General features: G+C 38.0%; 3 protein-coding genes across 3 annotated transcripts; 2 read left to right on the plus strand and 1 right to left on the minus strand.

The window, feature by feature from the left end:
* Positions 1-1,153: 1,153 nt before the first annotated feature.
* LOC130726122 (peroxisome biogenesis protein 7) lies at positions 1,154-2,598 on the minus strand. Its single transcript, XM_057577352.1, has one exon. The coding sequence runs from the start codon at positions 2,414-2,416 to the stop codon at positions 1,460-1,462; it is 957 nt and encodes a 318-aa protein (XP_057433335.1). The 5' UTR covers positions 2,417-2,598; the 3' UTR covers positions 1,154-1,459.
* A 3,546-nt stretch (positions 2,599-6,144) lies between these two features.
* Positions 6,145-6,957, plus strand: LOC130725937 (uncharacterized). The gene has a single exon (XM_057577132.1). It carries the CDS (start codon positions 6,276-6,278, stop codon positions 6,852-6,854), a length of 579 nt encoding a protein of 192 aa, XP_057433115.1. The 5' UTR covers positions 6,145-6,275; the 3' UTR covers positions 6,855-6,957.
* Positions 6,958-10,568: 3,611 nt separating this feature from the next.
* Positions 10,569-14,920, plus strand: LOC130722685 (trihelix transcription factor ENAP2-like). The gene is made up of 2 exons (XM_057573502.1): positions 10,569-11,748; positions 14,662-14,920. The coding sequence occupies exons 1-2, from the start codon at positions 10,848-10,850 to the stop codon at positions 14,673-14,675; spliced, it is 915 nt and encodes a 304-aa protein (XP_057429485.1). The 5' UTR covers positions 10,569-10,847; the 3' UTR covers positions 14,676-14,920.
* Positions 14,921-15,208: the final 288 nt, after the last annotated feature.

A 15,208-nucleotide genomic window follows, 5' to 3' on the forward strand; every position in this document is an offset into this window, starting at 1 on the left:
TTCGGGAAGGTCTTCTTATTCCAGGAATATCTTTGGAGATACCTTAATCAGAGACCAGAAAACTCTAGGTTGCCTTCGTGTCACTATAGCTAATTTAGAAGATTATTGGCTTCTCAACATACATTCAGGCATTCAGCAATGAGGAATCAACTACAGGTGATAGGATAATTCACATGTGGAGAAGGTAGCGAAAAAATTCGACCAACAGAGTGCAAAGAAGTTAAAAGTTGAGGGATAAATTTGCTTAAGCCCCAATACCTGGAGGGGGGGATTGTTTAAGTGAAATTTCCCTGTCTTAGTAGCTTTTTCTGGTATTATTTGTGGTAGACACAACATTTGTTAAGTTTTAGTAAATTATTTCAGTATTTATATATAGAATATGCCTCAGTTGTTTTCACCTTCTAATTGCCACTGATGCAGAAATTCATACCCTTTATCAAGAGAAAAAGTAGGAACTCAAAGACAATCAACCAGCTTATGGGGTCTCTCTGGTACCCAGAATTGTCAATCATGAATCATCTATTCATTCAATTGTTTGTTGATTATAATTGAAGAATTTTCAAATTTAATCCTGAAACTGATTATCCACAAATATTTGACGATTCATCCTAGGTACAATACCCTTATCGTCACAACAACAAATGCAACCTCCATAACATAAAACATTCATACTACAATTTTGTACAACTTCCAAAATTTGAAACAACACCTGTTGTTGCCCTACCTAACAACACCTGTTACCATTGTTACTTAATATGGGGACAGATCTATTGAACACATAGTTATTGATAGCGCGTGATAGCGCCATCGCGTAGCGGACCCCTGCCGCGACGGGATTGGGGCCCGTAAATCCCGCTATTCGCGGCCAATAGCGGCCTTCCCTTGTATGGGATTTCATTTTTGGGAGTCATCCGCGACAGGCCGCGATCCGCGATTGACTACTATGATTGAACACTCTAAATTAATCATTTACTCTGTAGAAACAGTTGGAAGCTTGAATAAACAAGTACTGAAATCCACCCCAGTCAAAAAGTACAACCAAAAGCAATGAGAATTTTGTAATCTGATACTGTAAAAATACACACAAGGCATACATACACAAAAGATTAACTTCCTCAGACACGGCATTGAAATTATAGAACCAACACTGCAATTGAAAGTGATATCATCAGAATTTATTAACTCAATAGAGACAAACAATGTAGCAAGCATAACTCTTTCTTCCACAGAAAGCAAGTAGCAGATCCAACCCAACATACATTCATCAAGGGAGAAATCAAGCTGAAGCATCATAATTCATGTAAATATCATGTTTATCAATTTGAATATACAAGAGAGAACAAGTGTAATGGAAGTGTATCCACCCTTTCCTCCTCCATACTGAATCATATCACTTTTGCATTTGCACCTCATATAAAAAGCAAAGGGAACAAACAAAACAGAAAAGCTACCTTCCCCTTCAAGCTGCTCTAGGATCAGTTCCATGCTGCCACACATAAACAAGCTCATCCCACCCAGTACTAGCCATGAGACCCTCAACAAGCACACTCATATCCAACCCAACAGCAAACTCAGTGTGATGATCATACCTACTCACAAGTGCATCCTCCACCATGAAATCCCAAGCACAAACAGTCATATCATAAGAGCAAGACACCATCAAATTCCGCACATGCGGCGAGAATCTAACCTTCCTCACAGCATAGCCATGCCCATTAAGCACAGCAATAGGAACCCTGAAACTCCTCACATCCCACACCTTGATGGACTTATCCACAGACGCAGTGGCAATGATACAGTCATCATACTTGTTCCAATCACAAGCGAGAATCTCGAATTCATGAGCAGGGAGGATCATGGTGGAGCCGGGTTCACGAACGTCCCAGATGCGGAGTGTGCAGTCGCCGGACGCGGATGCGAATACATCGGCGTGGCGGGGGTTCCAGACGGCGGAGTAGACGCAGTAGGCATGCTCCTTGAAGGTTCTGACAGAGGTGGGGCGGTCGAGAGTCCAGAGCTTGACGGTGTCATCCCAGGAAGCAGAGATGAAGGAGTCACGGCGGACGGGGTTGTAATCGGCGGAGTGAACCTCGCGGGTATGTTCCTGGAGGGAGCGGATGGGGTTGGCGGTGGGGGGGAGAGCGAGGTCGTAGAGCTTGACGGAGCCGTCGGCGATGGCGGCGACGATGAGGGATTCGTGGGATTCAGACCAGGCGAGGTCGTAGATGCCGTCAGCGGTGTCGTAAGCGACGAGCTCGGAGATGGGGATGGTGGGGTCAGGGGAGAGGTCGAGGACGTGGAGACGGCCGTTGCCGAGGATTCCGAAGTTCTGGGCGGTGGCGACGGCGAGGCGATTCTCGTAAAATGGGCTGAACTTGACGGAGTAACCGTTGAAAGGGGTTTTGAAAACGGGCATTGTTTAATTCAATTGGATTGCGGATTGCTTCAATTTCTGGAAGAAGATTGAAGGTTTTTGGGTTCTTGACTCCAAATCCAGAGTGGTGACTACTGACTACATTCAATCCCTCTATTCAGTTCTCCAGATTTTGTTTTTTTCCACTTTTTTAATTTGCATATTTCACACTAACCAAAGTTGCAATTAAAAAAATTGAGAGTTTTTATTTTCATTGAAACCATGCTAGTTGTTGATTGGTTCACACTAATTCATTTCATTATATGTCTTAATTTCAATTAATTTGAATCTTTGAATATAAAAATCAATGGCTAGAATGTGGCGGTAGGGGCCGGAGGAAAATAGTGCCGGAGAGGAATCAACGTATTTGCAAAATAAGGCGGTAGTTATGTTTGTTAGAGATATGATTATTACGATTACTGATCAACATACGCGGGGGGCTGTGGCGGTTTTTTATTGTCATAAGTGTTTTTGAAAGAAAAAGATGGTGACTTGAGAACATAATTGCCGCAAATTTAGCATGTTTATGGATGGAGGTTGAAACTTTCAGTAAACATTATTTTACTCTTTGAATTTAGTGGTGGTTGAAATCTGCCACTAAATATGTGTGTTAGCGTTGTTATATGGCGCGACTAAATTCATAAACAAAATGCACGTTCCACTACACCTCATTATTTAATTAATAAATATAGATGGTAAAATTAAAATATGACAACAGTAAATGAAGATCAATGGTTTAGATTAATTTGTTGCTTTCGTATACTCACTATTCGAGCCATCAATCGTTTATGTATGTCAATCAATGGTCATGTGGTGCGGTGATTTATGTATAGAGACTCTATATTTAACATGTTTGATTTCACAACCGGGATATTGCACCAACTTATCCAGAAGTTTATCATTGTTGCATTGATCTCCTTTTTATTATTTAATAAGACACTAGCCACTTTTACTTTATTGAGAAAATTGCACTAACCTCTCCTGAGGTTTATAACCATTGCGTCAACCTCTCCTAATATTTATAATTATAACACTCAATACTCTCTCACTTCCATATAGTTCGTGCATTTTGCAAACTAGAGGGGAGATCAGTGAATAATAGCAAACTCTAAGAGGCGAATGCAATTACCTTGTTTACAATTTTACACAAAATTCAAGAAGGTTTAATGATAAATTAAGATTATGGTTAAAAAAATAATTATAAATTAAGATTTGTACCTTCTATACAAAAGTGACCCTAGATTATTTCAGTGATAAACTAAACATCCTATTTAGAGACGGATACATGTTGAAGAAAATCATTAGAAAAAAAATTAAGGAGTAAAAGTATGTGATTTTTTGTGGCTTTATTTGATAAAAAATGTCCTTACTTGTGTCTCACATTGTTAAATGCCCTCACTTGAATAGTAAAGATATAGTTTTTATTTAATGACCTCTTTGAGAAAAAAAAATTTCACTTGTGTCCGCTTTGGTAAAAAATTTCATAACTTTTAAAATTATATGTTAATTTTTTTACTACGAATTTATATGCATATATTGTCCTCACAAAATTAAATTTCTAGATGCTATTAATCAACATTTAAGACTAGGGATCAATCTGACTCGGCCCTCATGTCATCCTCACCCAATTGTTTTTCACTTGTGGTCTCAAGCACCCATTATCTCAATATCACGAAATAGTTCAAGAATTTAATTCTGTAGCTATATGTGCAAATGGTCAGAAGGAGGAAGAGATTCCAAAACTAGTGTTGATATGCTCATAATTAAGTCACAGCCCAGGCCCCTCTTTGTCTCCTCTCCCGATCTCATTTTGCTATAAGTAATTGTAAAGAATGGCTCCAATTGGTTTGAACTAAAGAAATGTTGGAATTTCTTACCGACATGTTGAGGATATATAAGTTGAAGATATCACCAAAATCAAGCAGATGATTAAGGATTTGAATGTGTTAATTAACGCCTCAGAAGTTAATGATGTCTTAGTCAGTGTTTTGGTTGCTGCATTCTTGTCCTTTCTCCTTATTGTTTGTCCACACAATTTATATACCTGGTATTTCTATTCTTTAACCTCTATGAATACAAGATCAGCTGACCATTGAATAGAAAGGTGGTTAGTCTATTGGGCAACCAATTAAGCACAATCCGTAGTGAAAGCTTGACATGCTGATAAAATATGTAATTAGCAACAGATTCATTATAGATCTTTCTCTGATGGAATGATGGACAAGGAAACATGTATCAATGATCTCAAGATGAAGTTAGCTCAGCATCCTATATTCTATTGGTAAGGGGGCACATAGAATATCAAAGCCCCCATCTTTCTACCCCTCCTCTATGTCCCCACTAACATCTACACCTGTTACCTGTACCTATTCAATGCCAGGGGCACATCAGGGATGGGACAACTAAAAATTAACCACCAAATAGAAGTCATAATAACACTCTAACACTCTCACTTTAACATTCTATTTCTACCATTACTCTTTTATTACTTGAATTTCATATGAGATCTACCGATTTAATCTTTTTAATTTGTATGCATGATATATAACCTGTACTAAATACTGCCACTTCTAAGTGATTTTAGGTAGCTTCAGCCATGAAATGAGTTTGCACTGTATAGCAGGTATCATTATTGACTACTATTCTATTATCAGATAGGCCACTTGTCATATGGTAATGGAAAAAAGAATAGTAGGTATATGCCAAAACAAACTCTTATTATGCGTGGTGTAGGAAATACATTTGACCAAAATGATAAATCCTAATATCAAAAGATTTTGGAAAGATCATGTGAACTGGAGTTGATTGTGGTGATTTGGCTAGTAGACAAGCACCTTTAGTCCTTTACCTTAGTCAATTTAAACTTTAAAGCCCTTAATTAGTAACCTAAAACCATTAGAGATTATAAAGTGTGAATTCCATTCTATAGATCACCCTTCACTCTCCAATGAAAACCACAACCCACATGATCTTGCTAGGGGAAATTGAAAGATCACAAACCCCCTCTAAAAAAGAACCCCTCAAACAAACATATATATCCTTTCTATCACACAGTGTTACTGACCCTACCTCACCTAAACCTGGTGTAAATATTCATTATTGCAGACAAGTGTCAACCTCTGATTGATACACGCATAGCACATCCTTTCAAGGTTTAAGCAGTCCACATCATCCACAATACCATGTGTCGCTTATGGGTATCCCAACCTTCCATTCCTAACCTCAACACTATTCATCAAATCACTATAGGAAAGTGTGTGTTGTGTGTGTGTGGTCAGGGGCTTAGAATGAGGGACCCTGAATAATGGATCAAAAGCCAAACTACAGAGTGTTTTGCAATTATTCATACCATCAATTTCATCCCCAACCCAGCATGGCCAAAATATTCCTCCCTTCCATTCAAAAGTAGCCAAAATAAAAAGGCCAAAACATAAAATAATGAAGTCACTAACACTTATCATATACAAGTCAATTATGTTCGAACCGCATATAATTTTAATAGCGGCAAAACTCTTTTTACTAAGTATTTAACACAGTTACTTTCTCAAAAACTCAAATTTGAGATATCTGTTCAAACTAGAACAACTTTATGTTTTTTTTTTTTTGAATTTGAATTTTAGAACAACTTTATGTTAGTAGACACAATTTGTGGTGAGTGATAAAAGCTTTGAAATAATTTGTTAAAGAAATGCATCATTTTGGTACAAATTAAAAGTCTTCTTTATGTGACTGATTCCCACTCCATTAGCTAAACCATAGAGAAAAGGCTCACTATCTCAAACTCAATCTCTCTCTTCCTCTTCCATATATTAAATCTTCCTAGTCTCTGCCTCTTCTTCTTCTCCTTTCTTTCTCTGTCTCTATGAGAATTGGGATACTGAGAGAAAAAGAAGAAGTCATGAGAAACAGCATAAGGTGTTGCATCTCTTGCATTCTCCCATGTGGGGCACTAGATGTGATCCGCATAGTGCACTGCAATGGAAAAGTAGAAGAAATCAGCGGGAGCATCAAGGCCAGTGAAATCATGAAGGCACACCCCAAGCACGTGCTCAAGAAGCCATCCTCTCCTTCCACCCACGACGGTGTTGTCCCCAAGATCGTGGTGGTCCCGCCCGACGCAGAGCTTCAGCGTGGTAAGATTTACTTCCTCATGCCGCTCCCTTCGCCGGCGCCGGAGAAGAACCACCAACACCGCCACAAGAAGAAAAAGAAGGAGCATCAGAACGAGAGAAGAAGCAACAACAACAACAACAACAACAAGAGCAGCAGCAACAGCAACGTTTATGCTGCAAACTTGAACTTGCTTGTGTCCAATGATCGTTACTTAACTGAGATACTCTCAGAGAAGCTTTCTACTCAGAGAGAAAGGAGAAGAGGACGTGTTGCTGTGTGGAGGCCTCACTTGGAGAGCATTTCAGAGTCACCAAGCAGTGATTTGTAACGCTTGTTATATTACTTGTTCTTTGTTCAATATCTTTTGTTTTACTCTCAAGCCTCAAAGGGTCTTCTCTAATCCTTAAATGCATATACTTTCTAGTTCATAAGATTATATTTTTCAAGTTTCAAATTTCCTTTTTTGAATTTGAAGAAAATAAGTTCTTTTCTTCTAGCTCCTTTCTAAAATAAAGAAAAAACTCAGCTTCTGCTTCTGTGTACATAGTATAATGTTCAATATGGAGACTTGAAATGGTATAGAGTTTGTTGGAATTTAGATCTTGGCATCCTTAAATCAGCATGATAGAGGAGAAGGGTATGGTATGATTGCAAGATGTACATTCATGCAAATACCTGCTGTTCAAATTGAAAAAATTGGTATGTTTAGAGTCCATTATATATATGAAAACGGGAAAATAACACATCTCATATCACTTTTTAGCAATTCTTACTTCGACAAAAAAAGTGTTACAGAAGTGTCATTTTTAAGTTTGCATACTTTGTAAAGGTGAACCAAAAGGACTCCTAGTGATTATCTTATCATTGGGTGCCACATGTAAGATATTTTGAGTTAAATTTGTGCCATATCCTTCAACTTCAAGTGACCTGTTAATTCTGTTTCTTCTTGTGGGGTTGATGAAGAGTTGGGGTTCTAAGGTAGAGATGATCTTGAAATCAAAGTTGTAGATAATGAGAGTTCAAGTATATTGATTGCAGGTTCTTTCTAGCTTTTGACCTTTTGTTATCATCTTGAGGGTGCATGTGTTCACTGTTTAGTTAGTGGGGTACAAAATTAATGGAAGGTGTTGTAATTTGATTATTTTCAGGAAGTGATAAAGCTAGAACTTTGTGAGGTTTAATTTGCAACTTGTTTTGTTTTTTAACATTTGATGAAGCTAATTCAGAGTTGAAGTGCTGCACATGGAAATGTGTCTGGTTCCGGGGCATTCATAACTTCTGTATTGGATCATAATAGAAGGGTGATTGAGACATGATCCATGTTATGCTATTGCTACTTTTATTCCCATTCATAGAGGAAAATAACCATTGTGTTCATTGGTGTCTCTCATTCTTTAACACCAAGGGATGACATAATGCTTCCATCACTTCCCATACATATAATATAGTTCTTATATAGTTTATAGTCTTATAGAATTAAATCCAAGTAGATAGCTTTCAATTATGTTTTAGGGGAAAAAATATATAAAAATATTTTGGGTCTCTCAAATGAGGGAGGACAGATTCACCAAAAGGGTTTAAATAAGAAAAACAAAAGCAAGGGTTGGATCCATCAAGAAAAGACCAAAGCAGATAACTTTGAGGTTGAAGGAATTGAAAGCGCTAGCTTTCCACCACATTTTTCTAATTTGTAATGATGCGCTTGCTACTACTTTGCACTAATTAGTGGGGTTAGTGGCCATGGCATCCTGTAAAGGTGATTGCATAATAGAGTTTGTTTGATTGACCAAGTGGACGCACGCAAGCAAGATCATTGAGCCTTGAGCCAAGTTCTTATGTTCTGTTCTGGTTCTGATTCTGATTTCATTTTCTGAACCAAGAGCATATATGCAGTTTTTGCTAGGAAGCCCCCACCAAAAAGGTGACAGAGTGCTTCATGCATCGATGAATGAATCATTGAAACAGGTTATCTATTTAGATGTCAGTGTTATCAGTGTATCAGGTGAAAAACTCATCAACCTGCGTGTCTGAATGTTTTGTCCTGTTATAAATGAAACTGTATCATAAAAATTGTTCGCTATGTTGTATTAAGATAGAGATTGAGTGTGAAAATTGACATAAAACTTTCATATTTGGATTATAATTAATTGTACCTTCCGGATCCCGCAGGTAATTGAAAACTCTAGAGGATCTTAATCCCTACCTCCCTTTGTGTATCTATCTTCCTCCATTACTTAATCTCTGTACATATTTCAGTAACATAATTAGACCAGTTTCATCATTCTTGTTCTCTTAACTTGCAAGTATTGCTAAAACTGTTCTAGTAAGGTGGGTATAGTGACATTGGACTTGGGAGCATAGAAATCACTGTCAAGCCATGACAAGGTTGCGCTTTGGGATGAAAAGGAGAAGAATGAAATCGCAGGGTGGACAAAAGGGGTCTCAATAAATAATTTTTGGGAGTTGTCTAACTTGCATCATAGGGTTATTTTTTTCATATTTTTAAAATATTAAAATTGAAACAAATTTAACCCTAGATTTTTTTATCAAAAAAATAATTGTAACGCTCCTTTTTCAATACTTTCTTGTTGATTAGTTAAAATTCAAGAAAAATCCACTTACATCAATTTCAACCGATTAACGAGGTGTTATGAGAGGCTTTACAACTGATCAACCTCTGGTCCGATCACGCGGTAGCTTTAGATCAGGAACCGAAACTCGGTCAGCTCGACCAACCGCACCTTGAGTGCTACCTAGTCGAGCCGGGATAACTCACATTGGAGAAAAGATCCGATTCACCTCACTTATACCATTGTTGACCCTACAGGCTAGCTATAGAGGCTAGAAACGAGGCTCGAGGTCTAGTCTCAACTAACGAGGAACCCCCGCCGTTAGATCTCCACAAACAACAAGTCCCCATAGAGATCCAACGAAGGGAACACACTCGAAGTTTAGGCACTCATGACACCACCTAGGGATACCCCAACCCTATAAGCAAGTATATAAGGCCCTCTCATTGAGGGCACTAGGTATGTTATCTACGGTCTTAACTTTGTGATTTCCAAAAATGATTCAGCTACTAACTTAATCATCAGATGCCTTTACAAGACACCTCTCGGACTCACCGACAGTGCTTGGCCCTAACGTCTCCCCCCCACCTTTTCCAAACACTTCCCTCTCCCTCTCTTCTCAGCTTAGAGTTTCATCAATTTCTTCTCAATCAACACCTCCCTATGTGATTTGATCTACCTAACCCGATCATGAGAGTATTAACGAGAGTGTTAAAAAATGAGTGTTGCGCAGTAAGCTAATTTAAATGGTTTTTCAAATAAGTTTTATTTATAATAATGATTTTAAAAAACCTTCAACAAATATTTAAAAATTAAACAAAAACGAATCTTTAGCTAGAAAGTTGCCACAATTATTCAGGGAAGAAAATAAAAAATTGTGTTTGGAAAGAATTAATCAAATAAATCTAGCAATATAGAATTTTCAATGACCTTTTTCATTTTTTGTTAATATAGTTCTTGAGCATGGAATTGGAAGTGGTCACGGGGTCACGGACACTGCGTCTTTATCATAAATCAGGGAAGGAAGGAAAATAGAGTTATAGAGTAGCCTCCCCTCAACGCAAGGTATAAATAATGGATACCGACACATCCTCCACCCTCTCTACACACTCTCCCTGTGCTATGCCTAATATACCCACACACACACACACACACACACACACACACTATTTTCTTTTTTTTTTTCTTTTAATTAATTAATAATAAATATATACAAAAAATAAGATTTAATTAAATCTTCTGCAATGCAACGCTCTTTCTTTGAACTCTTATCACATTATCCATCAACCTCAAAATATATATATAAAAAATAAAATAAAATAAAATGTAACAAATTCCCAAACGGAATGGAATTTTCACGTTCCGGCTTAGCCGTCACGTCACCCCACCGCATCTCAAGTCGGCAACGCAACGCCAAGCCACGCGCGTATTCAAATCTATATTATTAATTTTAATTTTAATTTTAATTTAATTTCCTTTGGTGAATCGGTGTTATATTTGAGATAAAATCTTATTTTATTTTTTAAAAAAATCTTGTTGGGCTTTCCGATAGTAGTAGTAGTAGTAGTCAAGCCGAGCCGATCCGATGACGCGAGCCGAACCTTCCCCCAACAACACGCGCCCTTCCCCGGCGACCGTACCGTATTATCATCCCCTCACCCTCCCACTCTTTCGCCTCGCCGTTTCTCTCTCTTTCTCTTTCTATTTATTTTCTCCCTCTAACCACCAAACCCTAATTCCCAATTTTTCCGATGCCGGACTTCCACGATTCCCTCACGCCGCCGTCGCGTCCAACCCCCGTCCGCGAGGATTGCTGGTCTGAGGAAGCCTCCTCCACCCTCGTCGACGCCTGGGGGAGTCGCTACCTCGAACTCAACCGTGGAAACCTCCGTCAGAAGGATTGGCAGGATGTCGCCGACGCTGTCAACGCCCTCCATGGCCACACCAAGAAAACCTTCCGCACAGATGTTCAATGTAAGAATCGCATCGACACTATCAAGAAGAAGTATAAGATCGAGAAGGCTAGGGTTTCGTCTTCCAACGGTGTTGTTTCATCTTCCTGGCCGTTCTATGAACGGTTAGATGCTCTGATTGGTCCCAATTTTAATCCGAAGAAGTCTTCCTCCTCGCCTTCGCCATCGCCGCCGATTGCTCTCCCGTTGTTGCCGCATCGGAAGAATTCTTCTCCGTTTCCTGTGATCGCCACGCCGCCGACTGCCGTGGCGCTGCCGCAGAAGCGGCCTGCGGCTACCGCGATGGACGATGGTTACTTCAGGAGGAATTATTCCGCTGTGGCGGCCGCTGCGGCAGCGGCGGAGGCTGATGAGGATGACGACGAGGATGAGGATGATGAGGAGGATATGGAAGTGGAAGTGGAGGTGGAGGAGGAGGAAGAGGAGGATGAAGATGATGGGAGGGGGAGTGAAGTGGAGGAAGCGGAGGGGGAAGGGTTGAGTAGGTTGGCGAAGGCTATAGAGAGGTTTGGGGAAGTGTATGAGAGAATGGAGGAACAGAAAGTGAAACAGATGGTGGATTTGGAGAAACAGAGGATGCAGTTTACTAAAGATCTTGAGTTGCAGAGGATGCAGATGTTTATGGACACACAGGTTCAGCTTGAGAGAATTAAGCGCGGGAAACGATCTGGGTCAAACGGTATTGAAATAAATCACTTTTTCCTCTCTTCTTTCTTCTAGCTTGGTTTTATTACATGCCGTACTTTTTTGTTTTTAGTGCTTTGATTTTCAAAGAGCCAATGATTTTGTGCATTACATGGCCTTTGAACCTGAGGATAGTGGATGATTTCTCTATCAGTTGCTTTATTTGGTGGCAAATTGTTTTTCTGTGTTTATTTAGGACTCTATGAGTGCAATAAGGCTTTGAATTAGTTGCTTCTTATGTGGTTCAGCAATTAAAAATACTAGCAAGTGGTGCGCTCTAGTACTTTGTTCTTGAGAGTTCATCATAGTTTGTGATGAGACATTTTTCCATGAGCTGTTTTTCTATTATAAAAAAGTTGTGCTTGTCCTTTAAACTTTAGAGGTGCCTTTGATTTGATGCCATTGTGGAACTTAGTAAATAGAACAATATAGTAAAAGAAACTGAGTCATTCCAGAACTTTTTGTTCCAAACATAAGCAATTTTTAAGGTGGAGCAGGGGTTGCACTAGGTACAAGTCCAATTTCGCTTGCTTCTTGTTCTCCATTGTTATTGATGAGATTTGGCTAAATTGATGGGTATTTTTAACTTTTGTGTAATGTCTTGCACTTGTGTGTGAGACAAGAAGTTAGGCTCCAGTTTTTTTTAGTAACAAATATTTAAACTCTTGTCCTCTGCTTTATCCTTTTTGTCTATCTAGATTGACTTAAGTTTAACTAAGCTATCTTGCATTATGAAGTGACATTGTAATTCCTTTATGCACGGCTTTTTAATTTGAAAAGCAGTTGGAAGTTTGATATATTATAAACTCAAGGCTGGATTGGTGTTTAGCGGTCTATAATTGTGTTTTGAACTTGCAAATATATCTATTTCACATTAAGTTCTGCATACAAACTGGTCGTAGTTTTCTGTTTATAGTCGGCTGGAAGTTTCACGCACCTTGAGCTTTTGTATTTCATTCAACATTTATTGGCTGCCGTTATATTTCACTTTCCTTTTCTTTCTGACTGAAATAGAGCTATGTATGGTAAATTGGTTGTGTATTTCTGATTTAATAAATGCAGTGTAGAAGCTTTTGTGGTATATCTGTGCTGTATGTCAATTTTCTGGTATATAAATATGCAAAAGATGAAATGTGGGGATAGAAATTCAATGGTAGCTATGATTTATTGATGGATTTGTCCCTGTTAAGTTGGATTGGGTTCTGGGAACTTGTCATGATCATGTTTGGTCCTTTGACCATTAAAGTTCTTCCCTATGGCACATTTATAGTTAGGTCTTGGGTGAATTTTCCATCTTCGAGCTCTTTTCTTTGCTTAAACATTGTGCTTATGCATATTATCAAGGCATGTTGTAACTTGAATCTCATCAATTTGAGTATGGAAGAGGATAATGTCTTTTAGATCTGCAGCCATTTTTTTAGTGTTTCTTAGTTCTTACATCTTATGGGTTCTATGTAAGTTTTTATATCTTTCTTTGTAAAGTTCAATTTCTTCAATCCAAATTGTGTGCTACTTGTAAATCTTGTACTTTCTTGTCTGTTATTTCCCCTGTTTTTTTGACACATCTCAGAATTTATATGCTAATGTCACAATGTATGGTTTCTAGCATTTCCTTGTTGTTCTATTGAGTTTTGGTAGTATCATGATATTGTGTGTCCTAAATCTTGGGGAATTCTTCAGTTCAATCGCTGTTTCTACTTTCAAATTTCATTTCCTTTTTGTTCTTTTTGAAGAATGCTTGTTGAATTTGAATTTTTGTGGTTTTTTATTTCAGTCAGCTTTAAATAGGTAGAGACATTTTTTACTTTAAGAACAATGGAGAAGAGTGAGTTACTGGTATAAAATGTATAGTAGAAAAAGAACAGAAATGGAAGAACTTCGAAAGACTCTAAATCTTTAGGAGAAGTTTTCAAGGATAATACTCAGAACTCAAATTAGTTGGCAAATTGACATTGCCAACTATCATTTGTGGTAGTGTTATGTTATCACATATCTCTAAAATGTATGTGTTAGTCCTAAATTCATTATTTTTTTTGTCAAATTGACTTCCTTGGTTCGTTTAACAACCAATGCCATCAAGTATTGACACATTCTGTTGTTGATGTGTGCATAATGTCATGGTTTGTAATGATACTATTCAATTAATCTGGTGTTATAGATGATTTTTGTGGTCTGGATTTACTTTTTCCAAGTTTTTCAACCCATATTTTTAAAAATGGGTAGGAGATGATATGGTAGTGTGATATGGGGTTTTGATGGGATGAGTGTCATGCTACATATTCTGAGCTATGGATTTAGCCTGCTAATAAATCCAAGTTTGTTGTGTTTGTCATGACTTGCTGGTATAAGATAATAAGAGTAACTCAAGGGAGAATTTCGATTCTTAAAATGATAGACATACCCAACTTGGATACAATTCCAACCATCCATAGCTTGCATTTAGAAATACCTTTGATATAAAGAACTTGGGTCCTTATCGAATCCTCTGATTGTTGTGCACCTGTACTTTAGCTCAGGAAAAATATTCTAACTCACAGGATTTATACTTTGGTTGCAAATGACTGCATGTGTAGATATTTTCCACTTGCTTAAGATAATGAGTTGTTTCCATTTGGAGAAGACTGTTTAAGCTTTTACAACTATGTGATTGTTTGGCTTCAGTAAATTTTTACTTGAAACATACTGTATATTATTATCATTGTAGGAGATCTTGATGGTGGACCATAGGTTCTATGTTAGTAGTCACATAATACCACAGAGTCCTTATGAATTGTTCTTTCAGTTCTAACATGGAAAGGGTTTATTTATTTTTTTGGTTGATGATAGCCTCTGATAGGACCTCTTTCAACTTACACTACTCATACCTCTGCTGAACTATTTGGTTTGACAAACTTGTTCATTGTTGCAGATATGTATAGCTAGCCAAGTGGGAGATGTTTCAGTGTTGGTGCTGGAAAGGCGTTTTTTGGTTATAAGCATGGCAAAAGTACATACATATCTGCTTCACCTGATACTACTGTCACGACGAGGGAATCTCAAATAGAAATTTATCCTGGAGTAATTTTGGATTCTTTTAGCTAGTATTTAATTTAGCCTTATAAGTTAACTCAGCAACTGTACTATGCCTAATTTGGGCTTCGATATAGAGTTTGCTTTAACGTATAACACTTCTATGTCTCTCATCTCCTCACTTTTCCCCTAATATATAGGTATAAGAGAAGCGGGTTCCAAGCCATTCAGAAAATGAAAATACGCTCATAATATATGCACGTTATTTTTAATATATAGTGTGCACCTAGGGTTATCCCCTCAATCGATAATCAGGAAATTAATCTCTTTGGAACTTGTTGAAATAAGCTGTCTTTTTTAACACACCCCTTCATACACATGATTAAGGATTGAATCACTATCAGAATGTTCAAGGGATCATCAACTATACCAGCTCTGGTTGGTTG

Source organism: Lotus japonicus, chromosome 6 (assembly GCF_012489685.1).
Source record: "Lotus japonicus ecotype B-129 chromosome 6, LjGifu_v1.2".
Lineage (NCBI taxonomy): Eukaryota > Viridiplantae > Streptophyta > Magnoliopsida > Fabales > Fabaceae > Lotus > Lotus japonicus.